The 11,990-nt window shown below is 64.6% G+C and overlaps 3 protein-coding genes across 6 annotated transcripts; 2 read left to right on the plus strand and 1 right to left on the minus strand.

Moving 5' to 3' along the window:
• The first annotated feature begins 656 nt into the window (after positions 1-656).
• On the plus strand, positions 657-3,077 carry TUBB4B (tubulin beta 4B class IVb). The gene is made up of 4 exons (XM_003122352.6): positions 657-802; positions 1,092-1,200; positions 1,277-1,387; positions 1,874-3,077. Exons 1-4 carry the CDS (start codon positions 746-748, stop codon positions 2,932-2,934), a joined length of 1,338 nt encoding a protein of 445 aa, XP_003122400.2. The 5' UTR covers positions 657-745; the 3' UTR covers positions 2,935-3,077.
• Positions 1,725-8,642, minus strand: CIMIP2A (ciliary microtubule inner protein 2A). Of its 2 annotated transcripts, none has more exons than XM_021081192.2 (8): positions 8,545-8,642; positions 6,376-6,474; positions 4,877-5,091; positions 4,534-4,796; positions 4,317-4,443; positions 3,942-4,036; positions 3,526-3,643; positions 1,725-3,158 (listed from the first exon to the last, which is right to left on the minus strand). In XM_021081192.2, exons 2-8 carry the CDS (start codon positions 6,429-6,431, stop codon positions 3,070-3,072), a joined length of 963 nt encoding a protein of 320 aa, XP_020936851.1. In that variant the 5' UTR covers positions 6,432-6,474; positions 8,545-8,642; the 3' UTR covers positions 1,725-3,069. The 2 variants fall into 2 exon arrangements, with proteins under 2 accessions (XP_020936851.1, XP_084857791.1); XM_085001665.1 differs by lacking the exon at positions 8,545-8,642 and adding an exon at positions 5,201-6,060 and having other exon boundaries at positions 6,376-6,444.
• On the plus strand, positions 7,798-10,275 carry STPG3 (sperm-tail PG-rich repeat containing 3). Of its 3 annotated transcripts, XM_085001742.1 has the most exons (6): positions 8,688-8,794; positions 8,884-9,047; positions 9,154-9,279; positions 9,369-9,466; positions 9,537-9,834; positions 9,930-10,063. In XM_085001742.1, the coding sequence occupies exons 1-6, from the start codon at positions 8,688-8,690 to the stop codon at positions 10,061-10,063; spliced, it is 927 nt and encodes a 308-aa protein (XP_084857868.1). The 3 variants fall into 3 exon arrangements, 2 of the variants coding, with proteins under 2 accessions (XP_084857868.1, XP_084857866.1); XR_014830818.1 differs by having other exon boundaries at positions 7,798-8,794; positions 8,881-9,208; positions 9,378-9,466; positions 9,930-10,275; XM_085001740.1 differs by lacking the exons at positions 8,688-8,794; positions 8,884-9,047 and having other exon boundaries at positions 9,215-9,289; positions 9,378-9,466; positions 9,537-10,275.
• The last annotated feature ends 1,715 nt before the right edge of the window (positions 10,276-11,990 follow it).

The raw sequence follows: 11,990 nt of genomic DNA on the forward strand, positions 1-11,990 counted from the left end.
AGCCTGCGGACCAAGGAAGGGAGCAGGGAGCCCTAGGGCCTCCGCTGCTCTGCGTGGAGGGTCCGACTCCACCGAAACGCCCGCCCCGGCGCCGCCGTCCCTTGGCCCCTGAGCCCCGCGTGTCTCTGCCGTGAACCGCCCCGCGGCTCGGAGGCCCGCCAAGGTGCGCCCGGAAGCCCACCCGAAGGCGCACGGCGGGGCCCGGGCCTGCGCGCTCGCCCACGGGGCGCGGCCCGCCCGCCCTTCTCCAGCCCTCTGCCGTCCCTCCTCCGCGGCCGGGCGGAAGGGCTCGTCCCCGCCCTCGCAGTCTCCGCGGCACTGCGGCGGTTACCAGGACGCTCGCCCTGCGCAGCCAATAGCACCAGCCTGTCGGCGTGCTCTCCGGGACCAGCCAATGAAAGGACAAATCAATCATTTGAAACATCCAATGGACAGAGCACCGCAGAGCGAGGGGGGGCATTTTGATAGGGAGAGCTGAGGCCGCGGCTGACCAATAAAGAGTGCAAGGCGTTGGTAGGGTGGGCTTTAGGACCCTCGATTGATCGGGCCTCAGCCAATCAAACGAGTTCGCTCGCCAGCCTCGTTCCAGTAGCCCAATACCGGGCTGACGGGGGCGGGTGCGGTGAGTATATAAGTGCCGGCGGTGCGTCGGTTGTAGCATTCTGCGCGCCCGCTCTTCGGCTTTTCTTACAGGCCTTCTGCTGCCGCCGCCGTCGCCTCCGCCCCTGCCGTCGCCGCAGCAGCCATGAGGGAGATCGTGCACCTGCAGGCCGGCCAGTGCGGCAACCAGATCGGCGCCAAGGTGAGCTGGGGCATCGGGTCTGGCGCAGATCCTCCGGGCGGGGCCGGCGGGCGCCAGGAAAGATGGCGGCAGCGGGCGGACGGCGCCCCCGCATTGCGGCCCCGCGCGGCGCTGGGACCCGAGACCCGGCGGGGACCGCTGCGCGGCCGGCGGGGGCATGCTGGTGGCGGCGGCGGCGGCGGCGGCGGCGGCGGGGGGGAGGGGAGTGGAGGGCCGCGCCGTCCCGGGCGGGGCGGGCTCCGGGCTGCTCCGGCGTGACTCAGCCCCGGTCCGCCCGCGTCTCCCGCAGTTTTGGGAGGTGATCAGCGACGAGCATGGCATCGATCCTACCGGCACCTACCACGGGGACAGCGACCTGCAGCTGGAGCGGATCAACGTGTACTACAACGAGGCCACCGGTGAGACCCCCGCGCCCATTCCCCACCCACTTGCGCCCGGCGGTCCTTGCCACGCTGACGCTCTCCTGTCTCTCAGGTGGCAAGTACGTGCCTCGCGCCGTGCTCGTGGACCTTGAGCCGGGCACCATGGACTCCGTGCGCTCGGGGCCCTTCGGGCAGATCTTCAGGCCGGACAACTTCGTCTTCGGTGAGCGGCGGCTCCGGTTGGGTGGCGGCGTGATAGCTAGAACGACTCAGAGGTCAAGGGGTGCCCAAGGTCGCCGTCTTCAGGACCGCAGGGCCGAGGTCCTGAGCCACTGTGCCCCCGTAGAGGCTGGGCTCCGGGGCAACCCCCCGCCTTGAATCCCTCAATCCCCTCTCCTAAAGCGGCTTTGGGGGGAAGGCCCAGCTGTCGGTGCTTCGGGAAGGAGCAGATGTCATCTCCCTGCTGACAAGGCTGGGGTGGTGACAGCGGCAGCTCGGCTTCCTGTGGGAATTGGCAGGCGCTGCCTGTGGGAGCGGCCAGCTTGTTCAACGACCTTAGCTTGGCTCCTTAACTTTTAATGGGGTGATTGTCGTCTTATCAGTTTGGGGGGTTTGTCGGCTCTTGTGCAGGATGGGTTTTGTGCGTCACCACACGGTGTGTTATTTGGCCTCTTTGGTGGCCCAAGAGTGACCGGCTGCTCTCTTACAGGTCAGAGTGGTGCCGGGAACAACTGGGCCAAGGGGCACTACACAGAAGGCGCAGAGCTTGTCGACTCGGTGCTGGATGTCGTGAGGAAGGAGGCGGAGAGCTGTGACTGCCTGCAGGGCTTCCAGCTGACCCACTCGCTGGGTGGGGGGACCGGGTCTGGGATGGGCACCCTGCTCATCAGCAAGATCCGGGAGGAGTACCCCGACCGCATCATGAACACCTTCAGCGTGGTGCCCTCGCCCAAGGTGTCGGACACGGTGGTGGAGCCCTACAACGCCACCCTCTCCGTGCACCAGCTGGTGGAGAACACGGATGAGACCTACTGCATCGACAACGAGGCCCTGTACGACATCTGCTTCCGCACCCTGAAGCTGACCACGCCCACCTACGGGGACCTCAACCACCTGGTGTCGGCCACCATGAGCGGGGTCACCACCTGCCTGCGCTTCCCCGGCCAGCTCAACGCCGATCTGCGCAAGCTGGCTGTGAACATGGTGCCCTTCCCGCGCCTGCACTTCTTCATGCCTGGCTTCGCGCCGCTGACCAGCCGCGGCAGCCAGCAGTACCGCGCGCTGACGGTGCCCGAGCTCACGCAGCAGATGTTCGACGCCAAGAACATGATGGCCGCCTGCGACCCGCGCCACGGCCGCTACCTGACGGTGGCTGCTGTGTTCAGGGGCCGCATGTCCATGAAGGAGGTGGACGAGCAGATGCTCAACGTGCAGAACAAGAACAGCAGCTACTTCGTGGAGTGGATCCCCAACAACGTCAAGACGGCCGTGTGCGACATCCCGCCGCGCGGCCTCAAGATGTCGGCCACCTTCATCGGCAACAGCACGGCCATCCAGGAGCTGTTCAAGCGCATCTCGGAGCAGTTCACGGCCATGTTCCGGCGCAAGGCCTTCCTGCACTGGTACACGGGCGAGGGCATGGACGAGATGGAGTTCACCGAGGCCGAGAGCAACATGAACGACCTGGTGTCCGAGTACCAGCAGTACCAGGACGCCACGGCCGAGGAGGAGGGCGAGTTCGAGGAGGAGGCCGAGGAGGAGGTGGCCTAGGGCCGTGTGGTACCCGAGGGACCTCTTTATTCACTCCCAGCCTGTTCTCTGATAGCTCCGTCTCATCGTGTGTGTATCTGTTCTTCTTCCTGTCTCGACATCACATGCTGTACAGACACCACCATTAAAGCCTTTTCATAGTGGCTGCTTTCGCCTCTCCATTTCTTTCTGATAGGCCTTTCGGGTGCTGTTGCCGAAGGTCAGCGCGTAGTTGTCCTGTGCGGCTGCAAAGGGCAAGGCCGCAGTGAGCTCAGGGTGAGCGTGCAGGTGGCCGTTGGGAGGGTGGGCGCAGCCTGGGAACACGCAGACTCCTGGGGAGTGGAGGGTTCCCTGGGCACCTGCCTCTTGGAGGCGGGCCTGGCTGTGCACAGGGAAGCTCTGGAGGCAGCCGGCTTCTAGTTTTCGGTGTGAGCCCCTGCCCTGCCACGCCGGGGACAGCAGGGAGTCTGACTCGAGGGGAACCCTGTGGTCACCCGGGGGGCCTGTCTGTGGCTTGGTGGGGGTGAGGGGCCCCAGCCACCGTCCCCTCTCCGCAGTGGCCTGTCACCATGACCTTGCTTGTCAGGTGGGCAAGGAGTCTACTGCACTCACATGGTATGAACCCCATGTAGAAAGGTCTCAGGCCCTGGCTGTTGTAGATGGCGTTGCTGGGCCAGTGCGTTCTGGGCAGCCTCTCCCCCAGGGCGCAGATGGGATTTCTGAGCAGGAACTGGGGAGACAGGCAGGCCCTGCCCTGTGCTACCTCCCCCAGCTGGAAACCGGTAAGCAGAAGGCCCCAGTGGGTACGGGGCTGGCATTCATCCTCCTGGGAGGTGGCTCAAGCGTCTCTTCTGTCCCCCCCCCGCCAACAACACTCCAGAGCTGGGGGCCCAGACCTGGCCGGAAGGACTGGGAGGAAGGGGGCAGAGGGGAGCAGCCTCTCTGGGCCAGCAGAGCCCGCAGAGGGCCGAGGCGTGGCATGCTGCAGTGGGCACCTGGGAGCAGGTATGGGCATAGTGTGCACGTACCTGGCTCTTGTCAAATTCATCCATGGCCTGCATGAGCCCATCATGGTAATTCATCCCCATCACCCAGGCAAAGCGGGGGATGAAGCCAGCATAGCCTGGGAGGGGAGGAGGAGGTCAGAGTCCCCCCCCAGGTCTCCCACCTTCCCCTGGGCTCCCAGGGCTGTCAGGTCAGGACCCCTCTTTCACCCTAAACGCTGCTGGTGGGGTCGGGGTGGGGCCAGAGCCCTTGCACGGCCTGTCACCTCAGTGCGCTTCCCCAGACCTGCCTGGGCTCTTGCAGCCCTGGGAGGGGGCAGGGTCGGATGTCCCCCCGCCAGGGGCCTTGCAGCCTTGGGGGGCTGTTGGCTGTCCCCTAGCCTGGGCCCCGGCACCCACCTGAGATGGCCTTGCGTTGGATCAGGTTGGGGTGGTCCAGCTGCGGCAGCCCGTGGAGCCTGCCCACGTCTAGGGTCTCCTGCTGGCGCCCTGGGGGCGGGTACTTATCCTGCCTGCAGTGGTACAGCTGAAAGCAGGCGGGAAGTCACCACCCCAGCCCCCACCTGGGCCTGGCTGGGGTGAGGCTCCTCCCACGGCTCCCTGGGCTCCCAGTTACCTGGTACTGCCCGGGGGCCTCGTGGGCAGGGGTGGTGCTCTTCCAGCCCTCTTCCCCTAAGGCCAGCCGCAGGCCCGGGTGTCCGAGGTCCCTGGAGTCCCCCTTCCTGCCTGGTGGGCATGGCGGGTAGGGGGGGTAGGGCATGAACCCTGCAGGCAGTGGGGCTGGCCAGGCAACCTTCTCTGCCTCCAGTGGCCCCTGGGCATCCACCCCCTGTGGTGGGAACCGGCCCAGGACCTCAAAGTTCTTGTAGGGCTTCCGACCTGTATGGACAGAGCAGGCTTGAGCGACAGCGGGTGGGAGGACGTGCCGGGAGCAGCAGGGCCCGTGGGCAGGCGGTTACCAGTGTAGTGGGGGAGGTAGGGCTCGGTCAGGTCACGGCAGGGCACAAGAGGCGGCTTGGACTTGCTGAAGTCCTCGATGAACTTGGGCTTGGCTATGGGGGACAGCACAGAGCAGGGGCTCTTGCGCACGCTGGGGTCTGTGAGCAGCTGCGCCGTGGTGCGCCCGTAGGTGTCCCCCACCTGGTAGCGCAGCTGCGGGTAGAAGCCAGCATAGCTGCAGAGGAGAGAGGAGGAGGCCCCTTCGAGCAGGTGTGCAGCCGGCCTGCTGGCCACAGGCAGGCTGTTCCACCTCCCCTGCAGGGTGGGGTCACAGCAGCACCTGCCTTCTGGGACGCTCTGGGCTCCAACGGGCAGCCCTCGCCAAGCACTGAGAAGAGCCCCACCCCCAGGAGGGGTGCTCCCTCGACACGATCGCCATTGGGGTACCCCCCGTGCTGGCACCCAGCCACCTTCCAACAACAAGGGGCTCAAAGAGGAGGGAACGGAACGGGGAGCTCTGTCCCCTCAGAGCGAATAGGGATGGTGACAGGGTCTGGGCTGAGGCACAGGGGAGCCGGCTGTACACGAGGTGGTCCCACCAGGAAGGCGTGGCCGCTGGCTGCCCAGGCGGCTGGTGGGAGGTGAGGTTGAGCTGAGCGTTGTGGGGGTGTCTGCTGCTAAGCCCTGAAGGGTGGCCGGTGTGACACCCACGGAATGTGAGTTGTTTTCTTTCTAAATCTGCTAAAGTGAAGGCAGGTTGGTTAACGAGCTGAGCAAGGCTGAAGGCAGAGCCTCTTCAGGGTCGTCTCGCCCAAGAGAGGGGTCTGGTCCTTTTGTTTGTTTGCTCGCTTGCTTTTTAGGGCTGCACCCGTGGCACATGGAGGTTCCCAGGCTAGGGGTCTGATCGGAGCTGTAGCCACCGGCCTGCACCACCGCCACAGCAACGCCAGATGCTTAACCCACTGAGCGAGGCCAGGGATCGAACCCGCAGTGTCATGGTTCCTAGTTGGATTCGTTTGTACTGCACCACGACAGGGACGCCAAGATGAGTCTGGTTCTTCCCAGGCTTTTCCTTGCACGTGGATATGTGTGCAGGTGTGCACACACACGCTGGGGACGCCTGTCTCTGATTCTGACGTGGGGGTACCCGCTGAAGCAGCCTGGCTATCCGCGGCCATCCGTTCACTCTGGATGCTGATCTCCTCTGTAAAGCGTGGAGCACTCTTTGGAGTGAGAGGCCAGTCTCCCCAACTGTCAGGCTGTCCCCCGTTTCTGCTCTCCACAAACATGCTGACAACCAGTATATGCCTGCAGCAGCAGGGGGGTCACCAGGTCCCTGCAGCCCCACCCCCACTCCCTGGCCTCCCAGGTCCACAGGCCAGGCTCCTGCTCAAGGGCCCCACCCTCCGGCCGCTGCCTCCTGGGGCGCCCCTCACGGCTGGCCTTGAGCACACAGGCCCCGGCCTTGCTCCCCGATGCCTGGCCCCAGCCTCCCTCCGTCCGGGGCTCCGGGGCTCACCCAGGGATGTAGTGAGGTTCTGGCGGAAAGAGGTTGTGCTTCTGAGTGGTTGTCATCACGGCTCAGCTCTGCCGTGTCCAGCTCCAGCCCTTCTGCTGCCTGCATGGAGAGGAGCCCTGTTGCCTGGCAACCATTGTGACGAGGCCGCCGAACACGCCCATTTCATGGTCCGGACACTGAGGCCCAGGCAGGCCGGGAGGTGGCAGGCTGAGGACCCAGAGCTTGGAAAACTGGGACTAGTTGCAGCTGAGTCCGCCCCGCGAGGAAGCGAGGGTCGGCGTGGGGCCTGGGCTTGCTGCCTGCAGGACGCCAGTAGCCAAGTGAACAACAGCCCCCAGCGTGAGGCTAGAGGAGCCCCCCCAGGCCCCTTTCTCAGACGAGAGGCCCCGGGAGCTTTGGCAGCGGCGTCGCCTTCCTCGGAGGGACGGTCTAGCCGCGGAGCTGCGGGGACGCTGTCCTGGAGGGCACTTTCCCTGGCGCTGAGCACTCTTTTCCATTTTAAACACGTCCTGATTGTGTGTGTGTGAGGGGAGGACTTTCTCACCATAAAAATGAGGAAAACCACCAGAAAGGAAAAGACCAGCGGGTTCAAGGACACGTCACGCAGACGTGGAAAAGAAAAGCAGTACACGCAGTGTTAAAAGACGGACGACAAACCGGGACAAACGTTTGCAGCAAGTGTTCGGTGCAGATATGATATCGGTAGAAGGAACCGACAGAACAAACCTAAAAAAAGAGTCCCCGAGAGAGAGAAGCACGCACATTAACGTCGCCGCCTCAGGGACCGGCGTCTGTGCACAGACAGGCAGAAGACGGAGCCTCCCCCGGATAAACGCGGCCAGGACGACGCTGCTAGCGGTTTCAGACACACCTGGGCAGCATGAGAACCACCTGGAGCCTGGGGACATGGGGCAAGTGCCTCCAGACGGCTCCGCTTTGGCCCAGGGCTTCCGCTTGGTGCGTCTGTCCTGAGGACGTGATGGGTGTTCGGGGCGACGGGCGAGCACGTCCCCATCCCTGGGAGAGGCCCGCGCTCCCCATGACCGCGGCACACGGAGGGTCCCAGGCGAGGCGGTCACATGGGAGCTACAGCTGCCGGCCTCCACTACAGCCACAGCCACAGCCACACGGATCCGAGCCGCATCCACGACCTACACCACAGCTCATGGCCGGGCCAGGGATGGAAGCACTGAGCCAGGCCAGGGGTGGAACCCGAAACCTCGTGGTTCCTAGTCGGATTTGTTAACCGCTGAGCCACGTTGGGAACTCCTGCATTTTTTTTTTTTTTTTTTTTTTTCTTCTTAGGGCCGCACCTGCGGCATACGGAGGGTCCCAGGCCAGGGGTTGAATCAGAGCTGTAGCTGCCGGCCTACACCACAGTCACAGCAAGGCAGGATCCAAGCCAGGTCTGCAACCTACACCACAGCTCATGCGCCAGATTCTTAACCCACTGAGCGAGGCCAGGGATTGAACCTGTGCCCTCATGGATACTATTGGGTTTGTCACTGCTGAGATACAACGGAAACTCCAAAATGTGTATTTTTTCTAAGAGTTCTCTACCAGTCTGTCCATCTGGACCGCCCGCCGAGCCAGGCAGGGTCCGTGCTGGATGGGAGGGGTCTGGAGAGGACACGGAGGGTAAGACGTTCGGGCCGGGTCCTGCCTAGCTTAGGCCAAGGTCAGGGCCAGGGCTGGGGCTGGCCGGCTGGTTGGCTCTGGAGGGCCCTGCTGGCCAGATGGACTGTGGCTCACTCAGCCTCGTTGTTCCTTTGCGTTGCAGCCTAAGTAGCTCCGTCCACTCGGGATAGCTTGCAGCCCCTGTGCCCCACACCTCAGCCCTGCCAGGGCCGCCGGGCCTGCCTGAAGGTCAGCCCGGTCCACGCAGCCCCACCCACTGCTGCCCTGCTTTCCCCAGGGCAGTTTCCAGGCAGCTCCTGGACCCCCCCGCCTGACACCTCCTTCCACTGGCCCTGCACAGCTCGGCACCCCCAGCTCTGCCAGGGCCTCGGTCTCCCCAGAAGCCCTACTAGAGTGGACCTCCAACTCCCTGGGAGACCCTAAAATCCAGGAAAGTGGAAGGTTGGGCCAGGAAAGGGGGAGGGAGGAAAGGAGGCAGAGCCAGGGGTGGGGCCGCGGGGCTGCTTGCCAAGGCCGGTCCCAGGCACCCACCTGGCCGGTCAGGGCAGGGGCTCCTCCAGGGCTGGACACTGCTGCTTCTCCAGGGAGGCCCTGGCAACGGTGGGGGCACTGCCAGCCAGTGAGGTCACAGAACCCCACGACGTCCCTGGAGGAGGGAGCCAGAGACCCCAACAATGAATTTTGACCAGAAGGCCGTTAAATTCCTGGCAAATTTTCACATCTATGGAGGCAAACACTGGACCCACGGCCCCCTGAGACAGATGACACTTCTGCCTTCCCTGTACCTCCCGGGCGACGGGCGGGCTGGGCAGCAGAGGGGGTTGGCCATCGGGCTGGGCCAACAGCGGCTGTCCACGACTCTCGCAGGAGGCCCGGTGCTGCTGTGCTGCTGTCAGCCCTGGAGCTGGAGCTGGGGGCCGCCTGGGGTGAGAGGTGGCCCCCAGGGGTGCAGGAGCTTCCAGCAGGCCCCAGGATGCACATGGGCCTCCTCTCTGAGCCCCCACCCGCCTGCGCCTGGACCCAGAAGGAGCCGTGTGAGGAAGGGTTCCTGCTACCCCAGCCCCAGTTCCTTCAGAAGGCAGGCAGGGGCTGCGGGGGCGCCCCCGGGAGGACCCAGACCCAGAGCTTGCTTTCTGCCAGTGCTGGAGCGACGCTCTCCCGTCGGGACCGACATGGATGTCCCCGGCCCCGCCAGGTACCAGGGGCCAGATGCTTCCATACGCTCGTCCTTCCCACACCCTTACTTCAGCATCGGCCGCAAGCACCCCCCCCCACGGTTTGTGCCCCTCCCCGCGCCCTCACCCGCCCCGGGAGTGGGACCCCAGCCACCAGCCTCCCTGGTGTGACACGGTCCTCCACTGCAGAGGGCGGCGGCCGCAGGGCCTGGCAGACCATGTGGTTCCAGAGCGAAAGCCCCTTCACCCAGAAAGCTGACTTCAACCAAGAGCAAAAGGTGGGGAGCTCACCCCGCGGGTCCAGGGGGGGCCCTCCAGGGACGGTCCTGTAGCAGCTTCTCCCCGCAGTGGCCGTCACCTGCTGACTACCAGCCGCTCAGCCCGCCTGCAGGGCCGGCCTTCAGCTTTGGGGGCCACCCCGGCTCCAGGACCCCCCGGGCCAGAGCCCTCCCCGGGCAGCTGCAGGCACGGGGTGTGGGGCCCTGGGCCCAGCGCCCCCTGCAGCCCCCTCCTCCGGCCCCACGGGACGAGACGGGCCCCAGCCCCAACAGCTACAACATCCTTCCTGGGTGCCGCCTGAGGAGCCCGAGCCCGCCCGCCTTCTCCATGAGCCGCTCGCCGCTGCTTGCCTCCTGGGTGGGCTCCTGTAAGGGAGCAGGGGCCTGGGGGAGGGGGGTCGGGGAGGCATGTGGGGGGTGGGGGGCAGGCCTTGCGCAGGGCTCCTCCCTTCTTTCTATGCAGCCTGCACCCCGGGCCCCACCGCCTACGACGTGGAGGACCGCTACAGCACACGCTTCCCCTGGGCACCCCGGGTGGTCATCCAAGGCGTGCGAAGACCCAAGCGCCACGACACGGGCCCCTTCTGCACACTCTAGAGCCCGCCGGGTGCGGGGGCCGCTCGGTTGCCAGGGGCTACCCTGGCCTCCCTCTGTAACTCAGTGCCCCCACCTGGCCTTCTGACCCTCTGGGCACCCCAACCCAACCTCCTGGCTGGCCGATGCTTCTGCAAGCTGAGGGTGAGGAGGGCTCAGCCTGAAGCCTCCTCCTTCCCACCCCCTTGCTCTATAGAGAAGCTGCTGCTTTTTCTGAATTCTGTTGTGTGCTTGGCCGCTGTCCCTCGCCCAGTGGGCTATCCTGCAGGTGTGGCCCGCAGCTGACCTGTCGTGTCTGGTCCTCCCTGGCCAGGGCTGGCCCTTCACTTGCTCTCTTCTCTAGGGTGGCAGGGGTGGCACTGTTGGGGTGGAGGTGGGGGCATGATCCATTACCACCTTGACGTGAGATCTGCCTGCCCGTCTGCCAGGTAGGGCCCAGAGGACCAGCTCGTCAGGGCCTGGCCCTGCTTCCCCCAGCACCTGCCCAAAGAGCCTGTGAAGTCACACAGCCATGTAGGCCAAGCTGCAGCCAACAGGCTCCCCGGGCCTTCAGGCCTTCACCCGTGAGGGCCGAGCCCAGCCCACAGCGGCAGTCCAGTGGCTGGACTCCTCATCCCAGGAGCCCTGCCCTCCTACTCAGGGCTCTGCCCAAGACTGCCTCCCTGCAGGGGCCTCACCTGCAGCTCGTGGGGTCTCCAGTCACTGCACCTATTCCTCCGAGGGTGCTCCTGTGCCACCCAAGCCCTGGGCCAGGCCCCCTCCTCCGTCTCCTCTGCGGGAGCTCCACTTCTTCCCAAAGGCCCTGCAAGAGCGGCTCCCCCGGTGTTGGTCTCATGCCTTGGTTGTCGCAGAGGAACCAAGGACAAGGGAACATGGGTGCCAGGCACCTGCAGCCTCCTCCGGGGCCCAACCAGCTGGGGCCCGAGCCTGGCACCCCGGGAATTGGAGCCGTGGGACTGCAGACCGTTGGCACTGGGCCCTGGGCTGACCAGCTCGGCCAGGGGGCAACCGAGACAGGGCTGTAGGAGCTCCGACCTTGGGAGTTTGGTCCAGGTTGGGGGGACCAGGAGCTCTGCTCACAGCGGTACCACCAGCAACCACTAGGGCTCTAAGCCAGGAGTGGGACCAGCAGAAAGGATGAAAAAATCTCCAGTTGTGCTGAGGAGGGAGGGCTTCCTGGAGGAGGCAGGGGAGGAATGGGCTTTCAAAGATGAGCTCAAGTTTGCCAGGCAGCAGGAAGGGAACTTCTGGCCGAGCAAACTTTGGAAGCCAAGGCACACGAGAAGGGAGAGGGTGTGGGGTTTGGTGTGGCCAAGCTTGGGAGAACCTGGGGCCGGGGGGTGGAAGGTGAACCGGAGGGGTGGAGAAGCTGCAGAGGCTGTGCGCTGGCTCCAGGGGCTTGCACCCTTGGCAACCGGGAGCCCGAGGAGAGTGCAGAGCAGGTGGTGCCCACTGTCCCTGTAGGAGCTTCTTGTACCGCAAGGGACAAGGAACGGCCTGGAACCAAGAGAGAGTCAGCCTGGACTTTAGCTTGAGGGCCTACCACCTTGGGTTAGCCAGGGGGGTACGTGTTCAAGGTGACCAGAGGACAGCCATCCTTTGTCATGCTGTCACTGCAAGGCCACCCCCTCCCCAATTTGAGGCACACTTAGATTTCGATCTCAGCTGTGAACTTGGTCAGGCTGGACAAGGAGGGAACCAAGTTCCAGAAAGAGAGAGGGCCACAGGGGCAGGGAGTTTCTAGGGTGGCAGGGCTCCATTTTCTCAAGCAAAAATATTCTCAACATCAAAAGAATGCCATGAGGTCAGCAACACGATTTTTCAAGGTTAAAATAAAATGCAGGAGTTCCCGTCATGGCGCAGCGGTTAACGAATCCGACTAGGAACCATGAGGTGGCGGGTTCGATCCCTGGCGTCGCTCAGTGGGCTA

The sequence above is a fragment of the Sus scrofa genome, chromosome 1 (assembly GCF_054392235.1).
Source record: "Sus scrofa isolate SSC_HxYL_T2T_F1_AM1 chromosome 1, Sscrofa_HxYL_maternal_Yorkshire_Landrace_v2.0, whole genome shotgun sequence".
Lineage (NCBI taxonomy): Eukaryota > Metazoa > Chordata > Mammalia > Artiodactyla > Suidae > Sus > Sus scrofa.

What these genes read in the sequence shown, in the direction of transcription:
- TUBB4B (XM_003122352.6), top strand. Translation starts at nt 746, where the DNA reads ATGAGGGAGATCGTGCACCTGCAGGCCGGCCAGTGCGGCAACCAGATC. An exon ending in GCAACCAGATCGGCGCCAAG is followed by an intron (nt 803 to 1,091) that starts GTGAGCTGGGGC and finishes CGTCTCCCGCAG; the next exon opens with TTTTGGGAGGTGATCAGCGA. An exon ending in GCCGGACAACTTCGTCTTCG is followed by an intron (nt 1,388 to 1,873) that starts GTGAGCGGCGGC and finishes GCTCTCTTACAG; the next exon opens with GTCAGAGTGGTGCCGGGAAC.
- CIMIP2A (XM_085001665.1), bottom strand. Translation starts at nt 5,295, where the DNA reads ATGGCGATCGTGTCGAGGGAGCACCCCTCCTGGGGGTGGGGCTCTTCT. An exon ending in CCAACGCAAGGCCATCTCAG is followed by an intron (nt 4,037 to 4,316) that starts GTGGGTGCCGGG and finishes CTCCCCTCCCAG; the next exon opens with GCTATGCTGGCTTCATCCCC. An exon ending in ATGAATTTGACAAGAGCCAG is followed by an intron (nt 3,644 to 3,941) that starts GTACGTGCACAC and finishes CTGTCTCCCCAG; the next exon opens with TTCCTGCTCAGAAATCCCAT.
- STPG3 (XM_085001742.1), top strand. Translation starts at nt 8,688, where the DNA reads ATGAATTTTGACCAGAAGGCCGTTAAATTCCTGGCAAATTTTCACATC. An exon ending in CTGGACCCAGAAGGAGCCGT is followed by an intron (nt 9,048 to 9,153) that starts GTGAGGAAGGGT and finishes GCTTTCTGCCAG; the next exon opens with TGCTGGAGCGACGCTCTCCC. An exon ending in TGCCTCCTGGGTGGGCTCCT is followed by an intron (nt 9,835 to 9,929) that starts GTAAGGGAGCAG and finishes CTTTCTATGCAG; the next exon opens with CCTGCACCCCGGGCCCCACC.